General features: G+C 41.3%; 1 protein-coding gene across 4 annotated transcripts in view; it reads right to left on the bottom strand.

Annotated features, from left to right (window-relative positions):
- Positions 1–19,294, bottom strand: part of LOC110525587 (syntaxin-2) — a 146,773-nt gene extending 127,479 nt beyond the window's left edge. For 2 of the 4 annotated variants that reach the window (XM_090237409.1, XM_090237410.1), the window contains exon 1: positions 255–907. Coding sequence is in view for 2 of the 4 variants with exons in the window: in XM_090237411.1 (XP_090093537.1) it covers positions 2,537–2,689; positions 13,824–13,934; positions 14,027–14,164; positions 15,399–15,472; positions 16,542–16,650; positions 16,942–17,015; positions 17,201–17,275; positions 18,225–18,324; positions 18,445–18,519; positions 18,751–18,780 (939 nt within the window). In the remaining 2 variants the exon portion in view is untranslated. Of the gene's footprint in view, positions 1–254; positions 908–2,536; positions 2,690–13,246; positions 13,481–13,823; positions 13,935–14,026; positions 14,165–15,398; positions 15,473–16,541; positions 16,651–16,941; positions 17,016–17,200; positions 17,276–18,224; positions 18,325–18,444; positions 18,520–18,750 lie in introns of those variants that run through there. The other 2 variants (XM_090237411.1, XM_090237412.1) reach the window with 2 other exon arrangements.
- Positions 19,295–20,367: the final 1,073 nt, after the last annotated feature.

The following is a 20,367-nucleotide window of genomic DNA, read 5'->3' as shown; positions in this document are numbered from 1 at the left end:
ATTCTACAGTAGGTCCTCTGGCTGCTGGCATTCTCTGTCGGTTCCTGCTGAAATATTCTGCATCTTTCTCCTTCTCTGCTCCACGTACATTAGAGAGAGATCCATGCAGAGAACTGCAGAGCAGCTGAGCCGTGACACAGAGGCATGTTATGATCATCATTCCCCCAGCAGCACAGTGCTTCTGCAGCAGCGGCAGTAGAAACAAGCCAGTCCAGTGCAGCCTGTAGAGAAAAACAGAGGGGGTTTGACAGTACCTCACAAGCAGCAGTCCTGTCTCTGTATTTCCCTGTTGTAGGAGCGGTGCAGAGGCAGCAGTGTCCTACTGTGTCAGACCATCAGCTGACAGTAGAACCAGGATGATGGCCGTTGCAAGGAAGCGGTTGTTCGGGGCTGTGTGTGTCCGCTGCAGCTTAAAATGGTTCATCAGCGCGCGGCGGCAGAAAGCAGGAACAGCCAGGCAGCGCGGAGAGAGACAGCCAGAGAGCATCATTCAGCTCACACTACCATGGCTGTGTAGCAAGCACACACACACATCTACACGCCCCCCTCTCCCCCCTCTTTTTTGCTCTCTCTCTCTCTCACACGCTTACTCACACAGACACAGGCACGCAGGGGTGCAGAGGCCGTGAGTGCAGCACTGAAGCAACGCTCTCTCCAGGACTTCTCCTTCAGTCTCTGCCTTAAATCACTGTTGCTATTTTTCTCTCTTCGTCTTCACTCTCTCCAATTACAGAGAATGGATATGTCCATGTGCCCTAGTACCTTCTCCCACCACACCGCCACCCCACCTCCCCACAGCTGATGAGAAGCCATGATTAAAGCTGACAAGGTCAAATTAGGTTATGTTTGGCTGTGGCCTCCCCTTCTCCTTCCTCCTTGCTCTGTAGCAGTGTTTCTTGGTCTAATCGGGTAGCTCAGCCTCCTCATGGGTCATTATGCTAAAGAGGATCCCCCTAGGCCCAGCCCAACAAACCCTCTTCCATTGCACAGTGGGTACGACCAATCAGCTACGCCAAACACTGGCAAGAACATTGCGCATCCAATCCTAGATCGGGAAATCAAAAGCAGATGGGTATTAAAGGGGATTATTTGTGTCATCCTGGGTTTTTCCCTATTGGGAGATAGAGGAAAGAGGGGGGGGGAAACACATGCAGAGGCTGCTCTCTCTGGATGGCTGTGGTAGTGCACTCTGGCGAGGGAGGGAGAGAATAAACAGAGCCCAAAACAGATATGCTCTCCTCTGCTTGGCTGCCTAGCAACCACAGCAGCTATTTTTCTCTCTCTCTGTTTTGTGCCCTCCCTCCCTCTCCAGCAGGACCCTCTTTGCAATCCCAATTGAGAGCCTCCATTGCACAACTGCTGCTTAACACTTTGGCTCTAGATCACACACGATTGATGTCAAATGCTCCCCGCCCATGTCCTCTACTCTCAGTGCAAACACGCAAGGAGGAGCTCAGCACTGGCTAGCTGCAGGCAGACACACACTTGATCATTAATATACACATTACAGGCTAGGCCACCTCCAATCCAAAATTTGTCTCTATCTTGGCAAATTAATTTAATGCTTGGCAAAAATAAAATAAAAATCCTTCCTGTTTGATAAATTACAGACACATTCACAAGCAATGACTGTGTAATATCCCCTGATTTAAAGACCTTTATAGAATAGAAGTCCCCTGTGTGGCTTGGATTTGAGAGGTAGTGAGGATGTGTGTCTTGATGCCGCAGATCAAAGCCATGTGGGTCAAACTGCTGCTTGCTTTTAAAGTTCATGTCAGCCCTGAGAGCGACCTGGGGGCTAAAAGCCCACTTTAGACCCCAACGTCGGAATAAAGGGTCAAAGAGGAGAAACAAAGCTCATTTCTCTGAGAATGTCTCTGAGTGCTCCAAAGTGGGACCTTGGACAAGGCCCTTTCTATTGATCTGTTAAGCCACTTTAGCGGCTAAGGAAGACTGCTAAATATGTTTCACCCTGTGGGTTCTGTAAGGGAAGCTATAATGTTTTTTTAAGAAAATGCATATACAAATAGATACTTATATAATTATAGTACTACACTTTCAAAGTACATAATATCAAGCTAGTTATTTTAATTTGTTTAACGATCATTTAAATATAATATATTATACAGTATAGAACTGAGTATTGCTGCTGTAAATGAATACAATTAAACCCATCTTGGTTGATTCATCAACTGAAAGTTTCACATGGTGATATGGATAGTAATGACCCTGCACTGTTAAGCTTTGGGAGTGAATGGTGAGCGCTTTGGGAGAGCTTTGGGACTGAATGGTGCAGGGTGAGGTCAAATCCTAATCGTAGCATCATCAACTACTAATCCTTTAAAGACATACTACAACTTCCCACTTGATAAAAACAATGCTTTTTGCAGCATGCTCCATTTTCTAAGCTACCAGACTGCAACAATAACCATAGCGTCTGTGTAATATCCCCACATAAAGATATGGGCAAACCTTACAACCTGGGGAAATACACCACCTCAGTCAGTGGTTGGTTGCCAGAGAAGGATCCACTCACCTTGTCCTTGTCCCTCATGTGGGTGGAGTTGTTCTTAGCTGTGTCTGACCACTGTCTCTGGCTCCACATCACTTCCCTCTGGGACTGGGACACTCTCAGTAGTTTCTCCCCTTCACAACAAGCCTTCTGCTCTTTCTGACCACCCATTGTCTCCTGTGTAACACAAACACACACACACACACACACACACACACACACACACACACACACACACACTACAATCAAATACAACCACAGGGACACTCAAAACTGCTCTTACAACCCAATTGTGTGTCCTCTCAGACTGCAGTAAGTCCATGTAATCAATGTAACATTGCATATGAATTAGGAATCCCCAGTGATCTTCGCAATGACCTACCATGGCAGTGCCGTCCGCATGTTTTCCCAAAAGCTCTGGGCTCTGGCCATGGTCAGAAGCCACTGATGATGTCACTATAGCATGCTGAGATTATTCATAACTGTTTTCCGGGGAGTTACATAATGGTGGATGTTGGATTATTTGTTAGTGCATAGAAAACACTGCAGACACAACCCTGCTGCCTCACGGACTTAAGCCTTTAAAAATACAACAGAAATAAACATGTGAGAGGCCATTTCAACAGCTTTAAATATGGATTTCTGGATGGTTGAGGCTATTAATTGGCAAACCAAACATACTGGTAGGCTTGTTTTAGCTTGAAAAAAAATAATGAATGTTTTAGTCAGTGAGAATTTAAATATACTTCAAACTGATACCAGTGCATAAAACACAACCCATGCTAAACATAATAGGCAACAGCTACTGTATCTAACACTAATATGGTACCATCCTTACAATATCACACAAATCAATCATAGGACTCTCATTGTATGCCAATGACTTTAGAATAATTGAAAAGGATTTGAAGCTAAATAATAATTAAACATTTGATTTGCATGGAGGACATATGAAAAAACAATACATTATGCATCTGGTATAATAAGGTAATGTGTCAAGTGGTCCAGTGCTCGATTATGGACACTAGATGTCAGCAGGTATGAGGACTCATTCATTTTGGACTCTGCAGCTTTGATTTCATTTTGATTTACCATGGTTATTACTATTAGGATATTACCAGAACGATGAGGACTTTTTTTATTCAATTCAATTCCAGCCAAAGCATTTCCAAAGATTGAATTGAAACTACTGACACAATGAATAGGCCCACCACTTAGACAGACGTTTAAAATGTGTATCTTGAAGCCTCATGATGCTACGACTGGGCTGCGGTTCAGCAGAACATTCATGGTCATGGCACGAAGACAAACATAGCTTGCAGTTAGAGCACTGAATAGCCTACCAAACCAGGCCGTTCCAGCCTAGGTAGCCTACCGCATGTAGGCCTATCGCTCGCCATTCTCTCAGTTCGGGACCCACCGGCACCATATCACTAGGACTGACAGTTCTTTCCTCTTTATAGTTATGCCCAGTGCAGAGAAAGCGGCCACCAGCCTGAATGGGCTTTTTACGGGAGGGAGGAGCCGCTCAGGTAGGCTTGGTAGCCTGTATAGGCATAGTCCAAATCTTACCGCGGGAACAAGTATCCTAAAGCTAACAACACAAATAAAAACGGACATACAATTGTACTATGTCAATATAATTCTCAAAAAAGTGAGAAAAATACAAATGAGTATAAAATCAAGGTCACGAACAGCGAACAATAATCAACAGTCAGGCGCAGCCACAAATGTAGGCAGATAGATCGGGACGTGTGAACGAAGATGAATTCAAATCCATCTTTATTGGTCGCGTACATTTTTATTTTATTTCACCTTTATTTAACCAGGTAAGCTAGTTGAGAACAAGTTCTCATTTGCAACTGCGACCTGGCCAAGATAAAGCATAGCAGTTCGACACATACAACAACACAGAGTTACACATGGAATGAACAAAACATACAGTCAATAATACAGTAGGAAAAAAAGTCTATATACATAGATTTGCAAATGTTATCACTGGTGCAGCGAAATGCTTGTGTTTCTAGCTCCAACAGTGCAGCAATACCTAGCAATAAATACACACGTAATCCAGAATTATTTTTATTTAAAAAATCTGAAATATCAGAACGGGCAATGTCAGAGCCCGGAATATAAATATATATACATAATGTATATAAATGTATATATGGAGAGAATGTATTTGGAAAGTATTCAGACGCCTTGACCCTCCCCCCTCCATTTTTTTTATGTTACAGCCTTATTCTAAAATCGATTAAATAAATAAAACTCCATCAGTTTACACACAATACCCCATAATGAGAAAGTGAAAAAAGGTTTTCAGAAATGTTTGCAAATGTATTAAAAATAAAAAACACAAATACCTTATTTACATAAGTGTTCAGAGCCTTTGTTAGACCCACAGTTTCTCTCTGGAGATGGGAGAACCTTGCAGAAGGACAATCATCTCTTTAGCACTCCACCAATCAGGCCTTTATGGTAGAGTGGCTGGAAGGAAGCCACTCCTCAGTAAAAGGCTCATGACAGCTCACTTGGAGTTTGCCAAAAGGCACCTAGACTCTCAGACCATGAGAAACAAGATTTTCTGGTCGGATGAAACCAATATTGAACTCTTTGTGTCACATCTGGAAGAAACCAGGCACCGCTCATCACTTAGCTAATACCATCCCTACGGTGACGCATGGTGGTAGCAGCATCATGCGGTGGGGATGTTTTACAGTGGCATGGATTGGGAGTCAGGGTCGAGGGAAAGATGAATGAGCTCCTTGATAAAAACCTCCTCCAGAGCATTCAGAACCTCAGACTGGGGCAAAGGTTCACCTTCCACCAGGACAATGACCCGAAGCACACAGCCAAGACAACACAGGAGTGGCTTCAGTACAAGTCTCTGAATATCCTTGAGTTTTAGCCAGAGCCCGGACTTGAACCCACTCGAGCATCTCTGGAAAGACCTGAAAATAGCTGTGCAGTGACGCTCCCCATCCAACCTGACAGCTTGAGAGGATCTGCAGAGAAGAATGGGAGAAACTCCCCAAGTACAGATGTGCCAAGTTTGTAGCGTTATATCCAAGACTCTAGGTTGGAATCGCTGCCAACGGTGCTTCAAAAAAGTACGGAAAATAGTGACTGAATACTTATGTAAAAGTGATATTTCATTTTTTATACGTAAATTTGCAAAAATGTAAATAAAATACTGTTTTTTCTTTGTCATTGTGGAATATTGTGTGTAGAGGGGGGAAACCTATGTAATCCATTTTAGAATAAGGCTGTAATGTAACAATGTGGAAAAAGTGAAGGGGTCTGAATACTTTCTGAATGTACTGCATATACATATAGTGTGTAAAGGCAGTATGGACAGTATATAAATAGAAAACGTGTGTACAGCAGTAGTTACAAAGGATGAGCCATGACTAGAATACAGTATATACAGTGCCTTGCGAAAGTATTCGGCCCCCTTGAACTTTGCGACCTTTTGCCACATTTCAGGCTTCAAACATAAAGATATAAAACTGTATTTTTTTGTGAAGAATCAACAACAAGTGGGACACAATCATGAAGTGGAACGACATTTATTGGATATTTCTAACTTTTTTAACAAATCAAAAACTGAAAAATTGGGCGTGCAAAATTACTCAGCCCCTTTACTTTCAGTGCAGCAAACTCTCTCCAGAAGTTCAGTGAGGATCTCTGAATGATCCAATGTTGACCTAAATGACTAATGATGATAAATACAATCCACCTGTGTGTAATCAAGTCTCCGTATAAATGCACCTGCACTGTGATAGTCTCAGAGGTCCGTTAAAAGCGCAGAGAGCATCATGAAGAACAAGGAACACACCAGGCAGGTCCGAGATACTGTTGTGAAGAAGTTTAAAGCCGGATTTGGATACAAAAAGATTTCCCAAGCTTTAAACATCCCAAGGAGCACTGTGCAAGCGATATTATTGAAATGGAAGGAGTATCAGACCACTGCAAATCTACCAAGACCTGGCCGTCCCTCTAAACTTTCAGCTCATACAAGGAGAAGACTGATCAGAGATGCAGCCAAGAGGCCCATGATCACTCTGGATGAACTGCAGAGATCTACAGCTGAGGTGGGAGACTCTGTCCATAGGACAACAATCAGTCGTATATTGCACAAATCTGGCCTTTATGGAAGAGTGGCAAGAAGAAAGCCATTTCTTAAAGATATCCATAAAAAGTGTTGTTTAAAGTTTGCCACAAGCCACCTGGGAGACACACCAAACATGTGGAAGAAGGTGCTCTGGTCAGATGAAACCAAAATTGAACTTTTGGCAACAATGCAAAACGTTATGTTTGGCGTAAAAGCAACACAGCTGAACACACCATCCCCACTGTCAAACATGGTGGTGGCAGCATCATGGTTTGGGCCTGCTTTTCTTCAGCAGGGACAGGGAAGATGGTTCAAATTGATGGGAAGATGGATGGAGCCAAATACAGGACCATTCTGGAAGAAAACCTGATGGAGTCTGCAAAAGACCTGAGACTGGGACGGAGATTTGTCTTCCAACAAGACAATGATCCAAAACATAAAGCAAAATCTACAATGGAATGGTTAAAAAAATAAACATATCCAGGTGTTAGAATGGCCAAGTCAAAGTCCAGACCTGAATCCAATCGAGAATCTGTGGAAAGAACTGAAAACTGCTGTTCACAAATGCTCTCCATCCAACCTCACTGAGCTCGAGCTGTTTTGCAAGGAGCAATGGGAAAAAATGTCAGTCTCTCGATGTGCAAAACTGATAGAGACATACCCCAAGCGACATACAGCTGTAATCGCAGCAAAAGGTGGCGCTACAAAGTATTAACTTAAGTGGGCTGAATAATTTTGCACGCCCAATATTTCAGTTTTTGATTTGTTAAAAAAGTTTGAAATATCCAATAAATGTCGTTCCACTTCATGATTGTGTCCCACTTGTTGTTGATTCTTCACAAAAAAATACAGTTTTATATCTTTATGTTTGAAGCCTGAAATGTGGCAAAAGGTCGCAAAGTTCAAGGGGGCCGAATACTTTCGCAAGGCACTGTACATATAAAGTGGGTAGACATTATTAAAGTGACCAGTGTTGACCAATGACTATGTACATAGGGCAGCAGTCTCTAAGGTGCAGGGTAGAGTATCCGAATATGTGGTATGTTACCTGCAGAAAATTTAAGGACATGTTTGACTCCCTTTCAAACTGTTATTTGCAGGTAGATAAATATTAGTTGTTGACTGGCAAATTGGGGGGGGGTATTGAACATGGAAGTGTTAATGAATTTACCTGCGAAAAAGCAGAGAACAATTCACACAGACCCGATACCTGTATTTTGGTTACAGGGTCTGTGAAAATTCAGTAATCATGATTAGATCTTTAGGTGGCTTTTATTTTTCCATGTTTTTTTTACCCTCTACCCCTTTCAGATATAGGAAAAACCTGGTATAAAAATGCAGGCATGGAAAATTTGTGGAATTTTGGTCTGTATATGAAAAGGTATATATGGTTCAGGGCAGGGTAAAAGCTATTCTAAAACTTTAAAAAGGGGTCAATCTGCATGACTATCCAGACTTACTATCTCATCATTTTGACATAGTATCTCATAATTATGACGTGTTTCTGAATATGCATACTACCGTGCTCCACACTCTCATGCTCAGAGTGCATTCTCCGGCATTCTCTTGAGTTCGTTCTTGTGAGGATGAGAGTGTGGAGAACGCATAAAACATTACATTTGAGAAGCACACGCACTCCCCCTGTTGTATTACCTCATGCTCTAACTCCCCGTTCACTGAACCTTCTTCCAGCCAGGACAATGGCAACAAGAGACAAAACAAGATATACACCAAGCAAACGTTTTACTTCAGAATTATCAGCTCGATATATGTGAATTTTAATAATCTAGCTAGCCAGCTAGTTAAACAGGCAAAAATGACCTAAAACAAATGTTATGCAAAGTAGATTACATTTTTTTGTGGGTAGCTAGCCAGTAAGCACTATTGACTGACATTTCTTCCAGCCAGGACAATGGCAATAGAGACGAAACAAGATATACACAAAGCAAACGTTTTACTTCATTGCTATCAGCTAGCTACACTGCCTTCAGAAAGTATCCTCGACTTTTCCCACATTTTTTAAAACGTTATTCTAAAATTGATTAAATTGTTTTTTTCCCCCGTCAATCTAAACACAATACCCTATAAGGACAAAGCAAAAACATTTTTTTTAGAAATGTTTGCTAATTTAAAAAAATTGAAATATCACATTTACATAAGTATTCAGACCCTTTACTCAGTATTTTGTGGAAGCACCTTTTACAGCGATTACAGCCTCGAGTCTTCTAGGGTATGACGCTACATGCTTGGCACACCTGTATTTGGGGAGTTTCTCCCATTCTTCTCTGCAGATCCTCTCAAGCTCGGTCAGGTTGGATGGGGAGCGTTGCTGCACAGCTATTTTCAGGTCTCTCCAGAGATGTTCAATCGGGTTCAAGTCCAATCTGGTTGGGCCACTCAGGGACGTTCAGAGACTTGTTCCGAAGCCACTCCTGCGTTGTCTTGGCTGTGTGCTTAGGGTCGTTGTCCTGTTGGAAAGTGAACTCTGGAGCAGGTTTTCATCAAGGACCTCTCTGTACTTTGCTCTAGGGAGAGTCTTGGTGTTTCCAAATATCTTCCATTTAAGAATGATGGAGGCTACTGTGTTCTTGGGGACCTTCAATGCTGCATACATTCTTTTTCCAGATCTGTGCCTCGACACAATCCTGTATCAAAGCTCTACGGACAATTCCTTCGACCTCATGGCTTGGTTTTTGCTCTGACATGCACTGTCAACTAAATAGACAGTTGTGTGCCTTTCCAAATCATGTGCAATCAATTGAATTTACCACAGAAAGACTCAAATCAAGTTGTAGAAACATCTTAAGGATTATCAATGGAAACAGGATGCACCTGAGCTCAATTTCGAGTCTCATAGCTAAGGGGCTGAATAATTATGTAAATAAGGTCTTTCTGTTTTTGTAATACATTTTTAAAATGTCTATAAACCTGTTTTCACTTTGTCATTATGGGATATTGTGTGGGGATTGCTGAGGATTTTTTTTATTTTTCTTATCCATTTTAGAATAAGTCTGTAACCTAACAATATGTGGAAAAAGTCAAGGGGTCTGAATACTTTCCGAAGGCACTGTACATGTGAATCATAATAACATAACTAACCAGATAGTTTTTAAAAAATGACCTAAAACTAATGGGTAACTTCGTGGGTAGCTAGCTACTTATTATCTCATAATTTTGACTTACTATCTCATTATTACTCACTATCTCATAATAAGGACTTTCAGTGACTCCCAGTGAAATGCCCATTGCCTCTGTATCATTTTCAATTCCTTTTGGTTTCTTCCTGTTTCTGATCTGCTCCTCCTGGCACAATGGACTTCTGCATTATATAACTTTCCCCTTTGGCTCTTGCCATGACATTTTTAATGTTGAGCTTTTCATGCTCGCCCTCTTGAATCCTTGGCAAGAAAGATTTAAAGGTCCAATGCAGCAATCTCCCTCTCTATCTCACACGCACTCAAACACACACGGTTAAAAGCGTTGGGCCCGTAACCAAAAGGTTGTTGGTTCTAATCCCCAAGCCGGCAAAGTAGAAAAATCTGCAGTTCTGCCCTTGAGCAAGTCAGTTAAACCCAACTCCTCCTGGGTGCCGATGACGTGGACTTCCATTAAGGCAGCTCTCCCCGCAACTCTGTGATTCAGAGGGGTAGGGTTAAATGCGGAAGACACATTTTGGTTGAATGCATTCAGTTGTGCAGCTGGCTAGGTATCCCCTTTCCCTTTCTAACATGTATTGACTCGGGGGTGAATACTTACCTAATCAAGTTATATTGTTTCATTTTTCATTCATCTTTAAAAAAAAGGTTAGATTTTTTCTTCCACTTTGACATTACAGAGTATTTTGTGTAGATCGTTGACAAATAAAATACAATTAAATCAATTTTAATCCCACTTTATAACACAATACAATGTGAAGAAATCTAAGGGGGATGCATCTGATTGCACTGCCTAACCGTGTACTCAAACAGAGCACCGCAAACTGAAATGAAACACTAAGAATCCGGATGATAATTCACTTACATATTTATTGTTTATCTACACAATATTCCAGCTGTATCAACTGCAGAAAGATCTGACTCAATGTTGATCTGACTCAATGTTGATCTGACTCAATGTTGATCTGACTCAATGATACTACAACAACATGACCTATGTATCAAAAGCGCCACACTCAGGAGACAAAGATCTCAGGAGTGTGTATTACAAACAATCTGTTCATACAAAGGAACAAATCAGGAACAAATTACCATGTGGTGTTAACCAAATCAAGGACAAACTTTTGCTGATCCACAAGGAAAAATGGGCAGTTGATGATTGGTTTAAACATACACTCTCATCAAAGAGAACTACACCCCTGAATCATTTGTCCGCCTAAACCTAACAAAAAGCCAAAGGTCAGTTTGTGCACAACTCAAAACCCTCCCTCTGGCTATAGAGTCAGGTAGATTTAACAGAGTGCCTGAAGAGGAGAGAATTTGCTCAGATGATTTCATACTGTGTGATCTCGGGGAAATCAAAGACAAAATCCATTCAGTGTTTTATTGACCTGTATGACAATCTGAGACGTGTTCTTTTTTTGTAACATTTTGGTGACAACTGAAGTTTTCTGGTTACGCGATGAGATGAGGCTTGAATTCTGTTTCAGACATGGTGTTTGAGATTGCTCAGTTTGTTCACGACGCCAGGAAAGGAGATATCAACTTTTTGTGTAGAGTGGCTAGATGGTAGCTATACTGGCCAGGATTATTGTATGCGAATGATATGTATAATTTGTCAAATGTTATTTGGTTCTGTTGTGTCTTGTAAGGCCATGTGGGCTGAGCACCAGTAGGTGTATGACACTTAAATAAATCATATAAATAAATAAAAAATCTAAGTGCAGACCAAAGTAATAGGTGTAGTCAAAACAAGACACAAACATTGCATCCCAACAGTGAAATGGTTTCCAATCAAAGTTTTCATTGGGAGTGTATTAATTAGTACACTTAATAAGTATTATAGTGTTCGGTTCTCTTAAGGCACATTTAGTCATGATCATCACAAGGGAACAAAAACATTACACCTAAGCTGTATGAAATCATTTTGTTCTGGGCGTTACACTAAATTGAACAAAATCACATAAACTGAAGTTATATTTTAACAGTTAGAAATGAATTGCTTTAAAGCGTCTAAATTATGGTGTAGATAAAAATCATTCTGCTCAGTGAAGTTTGAAAGTGACATCTCTCTACTTACCATTTAACGTGCTATTAGCCTTTATGGCAGCAGTAGAGGTGAGTCTGTGTGTCTATGTAGTTTGCAATGGTAGTCATTGTTGACATGTAGCCTATGGCAGTCCTGTAGAGACTTCATTGTAGTTACTTGCACAGACAGTAAAAAAGGCTACCCTGTATTATTGCAGCAAGAGGGAGTGTTTTCCTAGGAGCCCTGGGGCTTCTGTGAAATTGTATAAGCCAAGGCCACTGACTCAGCCATTATATGGAGTCAAGAGGTGTAATATTGTAATAACATGGTGGATACAGCTGGATCTATTGTCCTCTGAGAAGTGAAATGCCCGTCTTGGTGTTGGATGAGGAGTTGAACATTGAGCAGGGTATGATGACTGGAACTTGGCCCCAAAGGTGTGAGAAACTGCTGTAGACTCATCTGCTGTTCTGAACAGTGGAGCCTCTCAATGGTCAGTCAAATATGGTTGCTATAATGATGACTATGAGGAGAGCCAGTGCCACACAAATGGCAAGCCAGAACAATTTCTGTGAGAGAGGAAGATACATTTGGTTCACTGTTCATTTAGTACATAAAAAAAACAAAATGACCAATTTTAACCGACATAATTGCGTCTGTGTTCATCTATTTGAATGTAGTTACTATGAACCTAACTTGGCAATTTATCCATTACTGTGATTCTCAAATTCTGAGATTCTCTAAATCAAAACTGGACTGCTATATCAACCACTATCAAGAACAGTACCTCAATGTGTTAACCCTATTACTCCCAAGAGCCCAGCAAAAATCAGCTTTTCATCTATCTGACTTTTATTTATCTGCTTGTCCCTTATATTTAGCTTCACAGTGAAGTGTTTTACCTGGTCAACCAGGGATACAAGTAAAAAAAAAAAAAAAAAAACTTGACATAAACAGTTAAATTCATGGGTTTTATTGACAAATGTCAATTTAAAAAAAGTCTGCCAAAGCAAAACCCCTGATAAAAATGAAATGTATGTGAATGATGTAAGTACAGAAATAGCTTTTTTAGTGGTAAATGAATATCCCAACTATTCAGTGACACCTGTGTGGAGTTTGGAGATTGTGACAGTAACTATGTGATCTTATAGTATTATAGACACTATGTCCTTGGATTTCGTGTGATCTTCTATGCAGAAGAACCCCTTACCTTCTAACGACGCTTGTGTAGCTAGTGAGCATCGTAGAGCAGCTTTTCATAGTTTGTAACTCAAACAATTCAGTCTACAGACGTTTTTGTAAAAACACCCAGCCCCGGGCCCCTTCGTGATCCGCCCTTATCTCACAAACACCGCTCTAGCTCAGCCCCCATTAACCAACAGATGGAGAAGAAATAGACACATGCAATGGTATGACGCAGAAGTCTGTAGCTCAAACACACAATGTTTAAAAAGGGTTAGAAGTCAAAAACCCGCCGGCGTCGGGATGTAATGGAAGGAATTGGTGTTGAATGTTATGTTGATCATGATAAAATGCACAGTAGTAGTTACCCCAGACAGATAGCAGGACAGGGCTCATACAGGGGATTTGGTTAGTCCAACAGACAGGCCAACAATTAGTGCAATGACAGCAAGCAGGATCAATAGAGCAAAGGCAAGGAGGATGAGTTTCTGCCAAGAACAGAAACAAAGTGGTTAGGTTAATAATGCGTGACCCAAAACACACTACAGTGATTTCAGTGAAAACATTAGTCAGGTAACGGACAATGTAAATGACTGCCCATTAGCGATAGTGAGGCATTTTGACATTCAATTTAGACATTTGATATGGCATTTAAACATTCTGTCTGGCATTTAGAATGGTATCAGTATATGATACTGAAATAATATTATTCTTACGACCAAAACATTCAGAGCTGTTGCAGTAGTTAAAAGAGTCGAACTTGAGCAGTATTATCCAGTATTATTAGCAGATGCACCATGTGACCTTTCGTTTGGGGAAGAGGAGACTTACCCTCCGGGATTTTTTCTGGTATCTCACAGCTTTTTTGGTCTCCTCTTTGGCACGGCCTATGTATTCAGCTGCATTGGAGACGTTGTTCTCTATGTTGTTGACCATATCCCCCTTTTAAACAGCACCACATGAGTTTCGTAGGGTTTGACTAAAAACAGAACTAATAATATTCAAGACAGCATTACAGTACTGCACTACAGTACCTGATTCTCCACCAGCATGGCCATGTCCATAAACATGGTATGGAGCTCCTTGATGCTGGACTCCAGGCGGATGATATCCTGGTGCCGTGACACAATCTCATTCAAGGCCTGCCGCGTGACCTGAGAGTCAGAGATGATCTGAGAGAGGAAGTGGACGACAGGAAGACAGCCAGTAAGACAGTCTATTTAATTCAAATACATACAGTACCAGTCAAAAGTTTGGACACACCTACTCATTCAAGGGTTTTTCTTTATTTTTTCTATTTTCTACATTGTAGAATAATAATCAAAACTATGAAATAACATATGGAATCATGTAGTAACCAAAAAAGTGTTAAACAAATCAAAATATATTTTATATTTTAGATTCTTCAAAGTAGCCACCCTTTGCCTTCATTCACAACAAAGCCTCCTTCATTCATGCTGCCAAACATACCCTCGTAAAACTGACTACCCTACCGATCCTTGACTTCAGCGATATCATTTACAAAATAGCCCCCAAAAACTACTCAGCAAACTGGATGTAGTCTATCACAGTGCCATCCATTTTGTCTCCAAAGCCCCATATACTACCCACCACTGCGACCTGTATGCTCTTGTTGGCTGGCCCTCACTACATATTCGTCGCCAAACTCACTGGCTCCAGGACATCTATAAGTCTTTGCTAGGTAAAGCCCCGCCTTATCTCAGCTCACTGGTCACCATAGCAACACCCACACCGTAGCACACGCTCCAGAAGGTATATTTCACTGGTCACCCCCAAAGCCAAAACTTACTTTGGCCGCCTTTCCTTCCAGTTCTCTGCTGCCAATGACTTTAACGAATTTTAAAAATCACTGAAGCTGGAGTCTTATATCTCCCTCTCTAACTTTAAGCATCAGCTGTCAGAGCAGCTTACCGGTCACTGTACCTGTACACAGCCAATCTGTAAACAGCACACCAAACTACCTCATCCTCATATTATTACTTACTCTCTTGCTCTTTTGCACCCCAGTATCTCTACTTGCACATCTTCATCTGCACATCTATAACTCCAGTGTTAATGCTAAATTGTAATTATTTCGCCTCTATGACCTTTTCATTGCCTTATCTCTCTACTCTTTTACATTTGCACACGCTGTACATATATTTTTTATATATTTTTTCTATATTGTTATTGACTGTACGTTTATGTGTAACTCTGTGTTGTTGTTTTTGTCGCACTGTTTTGCTTTATCTTGGCCAGGTCGCAGATGTAAATGAGAACTTGTTCTCAACTGGCCTACCTGGTTAAATAAAGGTGAAATAAAATCAAAGAAAAATGACAGCTTTGCACACTCTTGGCATTCTCTCAACCAGCTCAACCAGCTTCACTATTATTATGATAACTTACATCAGATGTGAAAATGGATGGGTTGCCACTCTCCAGCATGTCCTCCAGTTCCTCATTGCTAGTCACTCTCCCGGCTAGAACCAGGAAAGAAAATACTTTTACTAAACAGGTGCTAAAACGAATAAATGTGTTCTCTCTCCTCCATCCCGTGGGGAGAATAGTCTCTGTAGCCACAACCACAGTGTTATGATCTAGGCTATTCCTTAGAGAGACTCAACTCTCACTGCCTAACATGATCAAACCCACTGTAACTTACAAACCTGGGATCATGTACATTAGCCCTTCCACCCCAGTGAATGTATATAACCTATGATTACCCATGATTAACAGTGGCAGGTAGCCTAGTGGGTAGAGAGTTGAACTAGTAACCGAAAGGTTGCAAGATTAAATCCCAGAGTTGAGGTAAAAATCTGTTGTTCTGCCCCTGAACAAGGCAGTTAACCCACTATCCCTAGGCCGTCATTGAAAATAAGAATTTGTTCTTAACTGACTTGCCTAGTTAAATAAAGGTCAAATAAAAATGACTATACAGCACAGCCATGAGCCCAAAACTGGTCATGTGACCAGCTCTTCTAAAGACAGTTGTAAAGGAGTGTAGCAGGCTTCTGAGCCCTGTTTCCTTGGCAACACTAACACAGAGAGGTGTATGTGTCCTGTGTAAGACTCCTCTCTTCTTTCTGGAGTGTGCTGTAGTAGAGAGCCTCATTAAAACTATCCTAAGGGACTGGAGGGGCTACGGCTATTTCTGTCATCATCAATTATTCTCATTCTAAACAAATACTCTATACGAACAATATATGGGTGTCTGCCATATGGTTTTGTTATAGCAAGTCTCTTTGGTATCTCAAGCCAAACACTTAACTGTCATCCCGTATTTTCCGTAGCCGTAGTCTAATAGGTCTAATGGCCACATTGTCCATGCCACGACAATAGATAATAACATACAGTGCCAGGTCAAGAAGCCAGAAAACAACCTGACTTATCTACAATGAAAATAGGCAATAATGAGGATTTTTTTGTTGTTGGTAATTGTGAGCAGTGTAGCCTATGTGTTATCACAGTGGGAGAGAAAAGCTCCTAGGTGTGGTCGGACTCCTTTCCATGTTCCTGTCTGCTCTGCTGCTGGCCCAGTTTGTCACTCACTTATCTCCAGCTGTCTCTGGATCCTTCCTTTGCTTCTCTCCCTAAACGACACTTGAGTCTTGTTGTACTGACTCATGACTTCCACAAACTTCCTGGAGAGCACCGTGTGCTGTGGGGTTAGAGAAAACATAAGCTGAGGAGAGACGAATGAGAGTTCCAACCACTGGAAAAAAGTCAAGTGGATAAAGACTCAGTAAACTTTTGAAATGGTTAAGATGTCAAACAGCTGCATCAAAACATAGCAGCAAACATCACAAAAAAACATGGTCAACTTTGTATACAGGCTTCTAAGTTAGACTCCGAGTATCTCTTGTCAAGCTCTGTTCTTAACCACAACCTGTAAGAACATGTCAGCAGTTGCAAACGTGAGGAATGAGTCCCGGGAAGGCTGTTTCCTGACCTGGGTTTTCTGAATGCGGAAATCAGCCGAGGCCCTGTTAGAAACATCATCCTTGGGCAGGCTCTGCTCCATAGCTACAGAGAACAGGAAGAACAGTGATTACAGTAGCTATAACATCACATCTGACAAATTCCCCACATCTACCTCTCTACATCTAGAAGTATTTGGGATGAGGCATTTGATCCAGTCATATCAATGACAAAATGACAACCACAAATATATTTGTTTAATGTAATGTACGTCGTGGTGTTAAACTTACATTTAAGCTTAACTCGCACAGAGTTGGCATCGCTTTTGATCTCATTGGTCAACCGGTCAAGTTCATCTTTCATCTCTTCAGGAAATAACAGTGACAGAAAATAAATGTATTATTGCAAATTTCCCCAACATTGACCTGGACAAATATCAGCATTAATCATATCACTTGGAAACTCTTCTATAACAATAAACTATTCTTCATATTTATTCCGGTAAGAAACCCTACACCTACCTTTGTCCGTAGTAACCAACCGTATCACTGGATTTGTGGGCCAACAAGTATTTGCACCAAACTCTTGGGCCATTCCCAGTTAGTATTATTATATAGCAGATGGTTGATACTGTGTTACTCTGCTGGTAATACTTGATGCTGCACTGTGGCATTATAGAGTCAACTGAGGGCCTTTGTCCATGCAGGTATTGATTAGCTCCTTGTGCCTATTCAGTCTCCACAGTGGATCAACTCTGAACAAGCACAGCTGCAGCAACACAGCGTCAGTGTGAGAAGCATACCCACATGCACTCGCACACACACTCTCTTTTCACGCTTCCAAATTCTATTTTGTATAAAACCGGTGGTTCGGCACAGGCGCTGAAGTTAAGGCGGTCACTGTACGACACATACATACATGCTACCTACCAATGCATAACCTCCCAGCGGTAGACAACCTATCCCCCCAGTAAAATGACCATTCTAGAAGGTTTAGTCAGAGCCCACCCACAGGGCCATGACATGGTTTCCTACACAGGTTTCCGGACACCCAGCCATCTATTTGTATTGTGTCGTGTGTTGTTTGTGACGCTGGACAATGATGTTAGAGGAAGTAAGAGCGTTTGTTATATTATTGTTATTACAACTTCAGAAGTCACAACGCAAATACCAAGCCTATATTTAGTCATGCAAAGTTTTGAATTCAAGACTTGAAATTGCATATTTTTCGTAGTGGAGGTATAGTCACCAGTATGGCTAATGTTATTACACTATCTTTATGACAGAGGGTTTTGATTGATGGGCATCAACTTACTCTCATCTGTATTGGGTGCAGACAGGATCATGCTGTGGTTCTTCCTCACCTCCTCCACTTCAGAAGATATCTTATCAATGAGCCCCCTAACCTCTTCCACCTGAGTCACGCACATACAGTATTTTCAATATAATTTCAATACACAGACACTTACAGTATTTTACAGTAACCATCTAGCTTATCTGAAAACAAACAGTACTGACTGAAACACTGTTCTTACCCTTCTGAAAAACCCTTCCATAAATCCATCACTGTCAACTGTGATTCTGACATCCTCCTCTGCTTGTGTCCTGCTCTGTCAAGACAAACGGACAGTCATTTATTAGAGTAAAATCTGAGGCTCAAGTACCGCGTGAATAACAGGCCTACATTTATCATATTATTATCATGACAACAAAATGCTATAGACCAGAGCTGCATTCCTTAGGTCCTAGGAAATAGCTACTAAAGAATAGAATAATTTATTCAGCCTGCAGCCATGGATTTATGACTGGTGAGATCAGTAACATCATAGTAGGCTACTTACTTCGGTTAATTCACCCAACCGGTCCTTCATCACGTTTGATGCGTTTTTGACTGGCTAATAATAAATTAAACAACCACTTCTCAACTCCATTGCAACTAGCGAGTAGCTAAATTAGCTCTACAAGTGTCTAGCTAACTTTTTCTAGCTAGTAGCTACGCTAACTAGGTAACTGTTATACTGAGTTTGTTGACAATCAACATCAATTTCTATAGTCATGCAATAGGTGAGATGTTTTCTCTTTCAATCATGAATATTAGCTAGGAAAGCGTTGTCCAACTCCTTCAAATTAGGTATCAACCAAAATGCACCGTTAGTCTGCTAGCTATCTGGTTGTGGCAGACAACATTAAGTTACTTCACATCACCTTCTAACGTTACGTCTATCTACGAGCTTGTTGGGAAATAGGATACGCCTAATGACTCTCCTCGGCGGAGGAAGCTCGTAGCCCCGCACCTAGCACTACTCCTGTGACCACAGTTGTCGTTCTGGATATTAGCCACACAACGGCGCTGTTGACCGTACAGCCTCCCGTGCGCTTGTGAGTGGCTGCATAATCTCCTCTCGTGTCCTTTCCCCCCATGATTCACGTGGAAGCAGGTCATTCCAAAATCTCTAGGCTTCCAATTTCCACAGAAAAGTTTATTTTCAGGCTAGGATTCTAGGTTTTAGTACTAGTAATTCAATGTATATGGCCAGCCCATTAGTTTACAGTAGCCGGCCTACAGATGAAGAACATGAAACAGGAGTGGAAGTCACGTTGTGGAATGAGATGTAGGAAGCAGCATGCAGCCATGGGTTTTAGTTCAGGTATGTCGGTTTATGAGTTAACTAAATCAAATGTAGGCATATCTAACGAATTCAATCGGGCTTCATATCCGCTTACATCAGTGCACCTTAATATGTGACTTTTATATCCCCTTCATAAAGCTGACTGTCCAAATAAAAAGGCTAAAATGCAAATTTCTCTTTTGGCAAAACAGTCAGAAATCAGCATCCACCGCCCTCCATCCGCATCAATGCTCCGTGTTGTTCTGACACGTCAAAAGGACACACCAACATTGTCATTTTGAAAATTTCATATATATATTAAATATTTTTATTAAAATATACACTGATTGCACGAAACATAATGAACACCTGCTCTTTCCATGACATAGACTTTCAGGTGAATGCTTTGATCCCTTATTGATGTCACTTGCTAAATCCACTTCGATCAGTGTAGATGAAGGGGAGACAGGTTAAAGAAGGATTTTTAAGCCTTGAGATAATTGCGACATGGATTGTGTATGTGTGCCATTCAGAGAGTGAAGATGTAAGTGCCTTTGAACGGGGTATGGTACTAAGTCCCAGGCGCACCGGTTTGTGTCAAGAACTGCAACGCTGCTGGGTTTTTCACTCTCAACAGTTTCCCGTGTGTATCAAGAATGGTCCGCCACCCAAAGGACATCCAGCCAATTTGACACAACCGTGGGAAGCATTGGAGTCAACATGGGCCAGTGTCCCTGTGGAACGCTTTCGACAGCATTTAGAGTCCATGCCCGACGAATTGAGCCTGTTCTGAGGGCTAGGGGGTCATAATCACCAAATACGCACTTGATATACGTTATTTACGCAGGC

Source organism: Oncorhynchus mykiss, chromosome 6 (genome assembly GCF_057628025.1).
Source record: "Oncorhynchus mykiss isolate SJ-2025 chromosome 6, ASM5762802v1, whole genome shotgun sequence".
Lineage (NCBI taxonomy): Eukaryota > Metazoa > Chordata > Actinopteri > Salmoniformes > Salmonidae > Oncorhynchus > Oncorhynchus mykiss.
Note: the sequence above shows the minus strand (reverse complement) of the source record. Positions and strands in the feature narration are given on the sequence as shown.